We start from the raw sequence: 3,612 nt of genomic DNA, 5'->3' as shown, positions 1-3,612 counted from the left end.
AATATCAGACACAGAGCACGCCAAACTACTCAAGTAGAGGGGTGGTTGGTTTATTGTTAAGAATTTTATGTGGACTAATAATGGAAGAAAAAGCTATGGAAATCCAGAACCAGGAACTTTGGTATGCCGCATAAGGAGAGCATGCCAGGGTTATTCTGTATCCAAGGAAGCTTCACCATCTTGGCCACATCCCACCACCAGTTCTACTCCATTTCTCTCTGCCTATTTATTTCACTCAGTGTCTTCTGTTCCCACCACTACTAACTTCTACTCTCTTACATCCTCTGTTTACTCATAACTTCAGTTTATATAGGAAACTTTCTAACTACAACACTACCCATGGCATCTCTGTTCATTCTATTATCTTCAACTACCATGCCGTCTGCTTGATTATTCACGTTTTCCCCTTCATTCTCCCCCTCCCCCCCCCCCTTCACTCTTATAAGGAGTGCTGGTCATCCTTGCACAAGGTTTCCATTCCCAATTAAATCACCTAGCTCAATCTGGTACTGGCTGGCCAGGGCCCTGGTAATTCAAGCCAATTTCACCTACATCAAATTATCTCTCAAATCTCAGTTTCCACAGACTGAAAGGTCCTTACAATTTTCCTTGATGCTTCATCCTTATGCCTGTCCGGTTTTCTTTCTGCCTGAGATTCCTCTCCTCCAAGAGCTCTACCAAAAAAATATGGCTCATGTTGCCAACAAATTGGGGAGCCAGAGTCGTTCCTCTTTTATCTCCATAACTCATGGGCAAAAGGAGAGCACCAGGAGGTGTCAGGGCTAATCCAAAGAGAATCTCAACTCCAACCAGAGGAGTGGATATAGATGAGCATAAAGTATGGCCACAGAGTTCTCAGTGCAAGTTTGAGATTATTTTGCCCAATTCTTTGCATTACCATAAAAGAGATAATAAATTAAAAAAAGAGATAATAAATAGCCAGTTTCAAACCCAACTCTATTTGTGGCAACTCTATATCCATCATAAGGAAATCAAAACCACCAGATGTGAGCAACAGGGGTTTGCAAAACTTCAGTCTAGTCTAGTCATCCATGCTCAATAAGACTCAGCTACTGTGCACTCTCTCTCTCTCCTGGGACTTTCACCAGCTCGTTGTCTCACTCTCTCTCATTGGTTGGAAGATGAGATTTAAGCACAGGCTTGGGGGGAAGAGATAAAGGGAGGGTGAGTTGAGAAGGACTCCAAATCCAGGAAAGGTGTGGAACTAGACTCCCTCAGGGAGGTTGCAATAGCTAGCATGTTTGCAACAGATGAGCTCTGTCCTTTTTTCAAAACTCAAGAAGTTGATGTCTTCGCAATTGGTCACACATGACAGTTTGGAATAAAAATACATACTCCGTCCTGAGGAGATGAAAGAGAGAGAACACAAGTGTAATAACTCCATTTCTTCCTTTCATATTCCTAGGAATAACATCTCAGAGCTTCACTAACCTTTGGCTAAGCCCAAATGAACTACAAGGTTGAGTCTACTCATGATTGACCCAGAGAATGGATTGTATTTCTCTAGCTGATAAGAGATATCAACCCTTCTTCTACTCACTATTGTCTTAAGGAAAAGTCCACCTTTGCCATCCCCTCTACAGGACCACCCCATCTTTACCCACCCACTCACCCATATGCAGGTTGTTATTTCTCAGCCACTCTCTACCCCACATTACCTTTTTTTGTAAGGAAGTAAAAGTTCTCAACAGCACAGGACTGTTGGTACTTTAGGGTACAGGTCTTCATGATGTCATAGCATAACCCAAGATGATATTTTTTACATTTATAACATGACTTTGCAATCTCTGCCAGACACAGAAAGAGGTGTTTAAAGGATTTAGTCTGAAGAAGATTCTCCAGGCTTGTGGGTTTCTCTACAGGAACTTCTATTGCCTAGTGGTTCCTAATCTTTCTCTGGCTGTTGAGTCTTCTGATAATCATGGGAATGATAATTTTTACAGACATGAATCACTTGTTGTATATGACCTCAAAAGATCAGAGTTCCTATGAAATTTACCTACAGACCTATTATTTAACCTGATGATTTCATCCATTAATGGGGGAAAGGAAGCAAAGAGAGAAATTCAGCTTCTTTACTCCAAAAATTGGACTAAATTAGTCTGGGAGAAGATAAAACTCCTAGGATTGTAGAGTAAGAATGGATTATACCCCTCTCTGAAGACTGAGAGGCGGTTTTCTCCTCAACATGTCACAAACGACCTGTTTACACCAAGGACTGTAGACAGCCATTGTACCTGTCAGATGTTCCTTCAATTCACCTGAGGGAAAAAGAAAGAAAAGTCTTCTTTGTCATAATCTCACATAACCTGCCAAAACCCGAGGAGCCAACTGTGGAAATTTCCCCTTTCTCAGCATCTGCCCATCTCTTAATCAACAACCTCCAGAACTTACCCTTATTTGAGCAGATCAGAAAGACTATGCCCAGCAGAAACACAACAAACATCCTGGAACTTCTGTCATGTACAGTTTTCTGTAGAGCATGCTGGTTGATTTCACCAGTGATCTGTTCTTGGGCTATTCATCCAAATCACATAATCATAAAATTTCAGGGACAGACAGTACCTCCATGTTCCCAGACCTAAACCACCAACTGAAGTCTCACTACCCCTAAGGCATCTTTTCTTTTTAATGATTATTTATTTATTTATTTATTTATTTATTTATTTATTTATTTATGAAAGAGAGAGAGCATGAGCAGTGCGGAGGGGCAGAGGGAGAGGGAGAAGCAGACTCCATGCTGAGCAGGGAGCCTGATGTGGGGCTCAATTCCAGGACCCTGAGATCATGAGTTGAGCCAAAAGCAGATTCTTTTTTTAATTTATTTTTTATTGGTGTTCAATTTGCCAACATATAGAATAACACCCAGTGCTCATCCCATCAAGTGCCCCCCTTAGTGCCCGTCACCCAACACCCCCCCTCCCACCCACCTCCCTTTCTACCACCCCTTGTTCGTTTCCCATAATTAGGAGTCTCTCATGTGCTGTCTCCTTTTCTGGTGTTTCCCACTTATTTTTTCTCCTTTCCCCTTTATTCCCTTTCACTGTTTTTTATATTCCCCAAATGAATGAGACCATATAATGTTTGTCCTTCTCTGATTGACTTATTTCACTCAGCATAATACCCTCCACTTCCATCCATGTTGAAGCAAATAGTGGGTATTTGTCATTTCTAATGGCTGAGTAATATTCCATTGTATACATGGACCACATCTTCCATATCCATTCATCTTTCAATGGACACCGAGGCTCCTTCCACAGTTTGGCTATTGTGGACATTGCTGCTATAAACATCGGGTGCAGGTGTCCAGACGTTTCACTGCATCTGTATCTTTGGGGTAAATCCCCAGCAATGCAATTGCTGGGTCATAGGGCAGGTCTATTTTTAACTCTTTGAGGAACCTCCACACAGTTTTCTAGAGTGGCTGCACCAATTCACATTCCCACCAATGGTGCAAGAGGGTTCCCCTTTCTCCACATCCTCTCCAACATTTGTTGTTTCCTGCCATGTTAATTTTCCCCATTCTCACTGGTGTGAGGTGGTTTCTCATTGTGGTTTTGATTTGTATTTCCCTGATAGCCAGTGATTTGG

At 41.9% G+C, this 3,612-nt stretch overlaps 1 protein-coding gene across 1 annotated transcript; it reads right to left on the bottom strand.

The window, feature by feature from the left end:
- Window positions 1–938: 938 nt before the first annotated feature.
- On the bottom strand, window positions 939–2,550 carry PATE2 (prostate and testis expressed 2). The gene is made up of 4 exons (XM_038535487.1): window positions 2,416–2,550; window positions 2,259–2,282; window positions 1,680–1,808; window positions 939–1,362 (listed from the first exon to the last, which is right to left on the bottom strand). The coding sequence occupies exons 1-4, from the start codon at window positions 2,465–2,467 to the stop codon at window positions 1,226–1,228; spliced, it is 342 nt and encodes a 113-aa protein (XP_038391415.1). The 5' UTR covers window positions 2,468–2,550; the 3' UTR covers window positions 939–1,225.
- Between the last annotated feature and the right edge of the window lie 1,062 nt (window positions 2,551–3,612).

The sequence above is a fragment of the Canis lupus genome, chromosome 5, assembly GCF_011100685.1.
Source record: "Canis lupus familiaris isolate Mischka breed German Shepherd chromosome 5, alternate assembly UU_Cfam_GSD_1.0, whole genome shotgun sequence".
Taxonomy (NCBI): Eukaryota; Metazoa; Chordata; class Mammalia; order Carnivora; family Canidae; genus Canis; species Canis lupus.
Note: the sequence above shows the minus strand (reverse complement) of the source record. Positions and strands in the feature narration are given on the sequence as shown.

Coding starts and splice junctions, on each gene's coding strand:
- PATE2 (XM_038535487.1), bottom strand. CDS start 2,467: ATGTTTGTTGTGTTTCTGCTGGGCATAGTCTTTCTGATCTGCTCAAAT. Junction 2,283..2,415: donor TCTGATCTGCTCAAATAAGG/GTAAGTTCTGGA, acceptor TTTTTCCCTCAG/GTGAATTGAAGGAACATCTG. Junction 1,809..2,258: donor ATTGAAGGAACATCTGACAG/GTACAATGGCTG, acceptor TGTGTCTGGCAG/AGATTGCAAAGTCATGTTAT.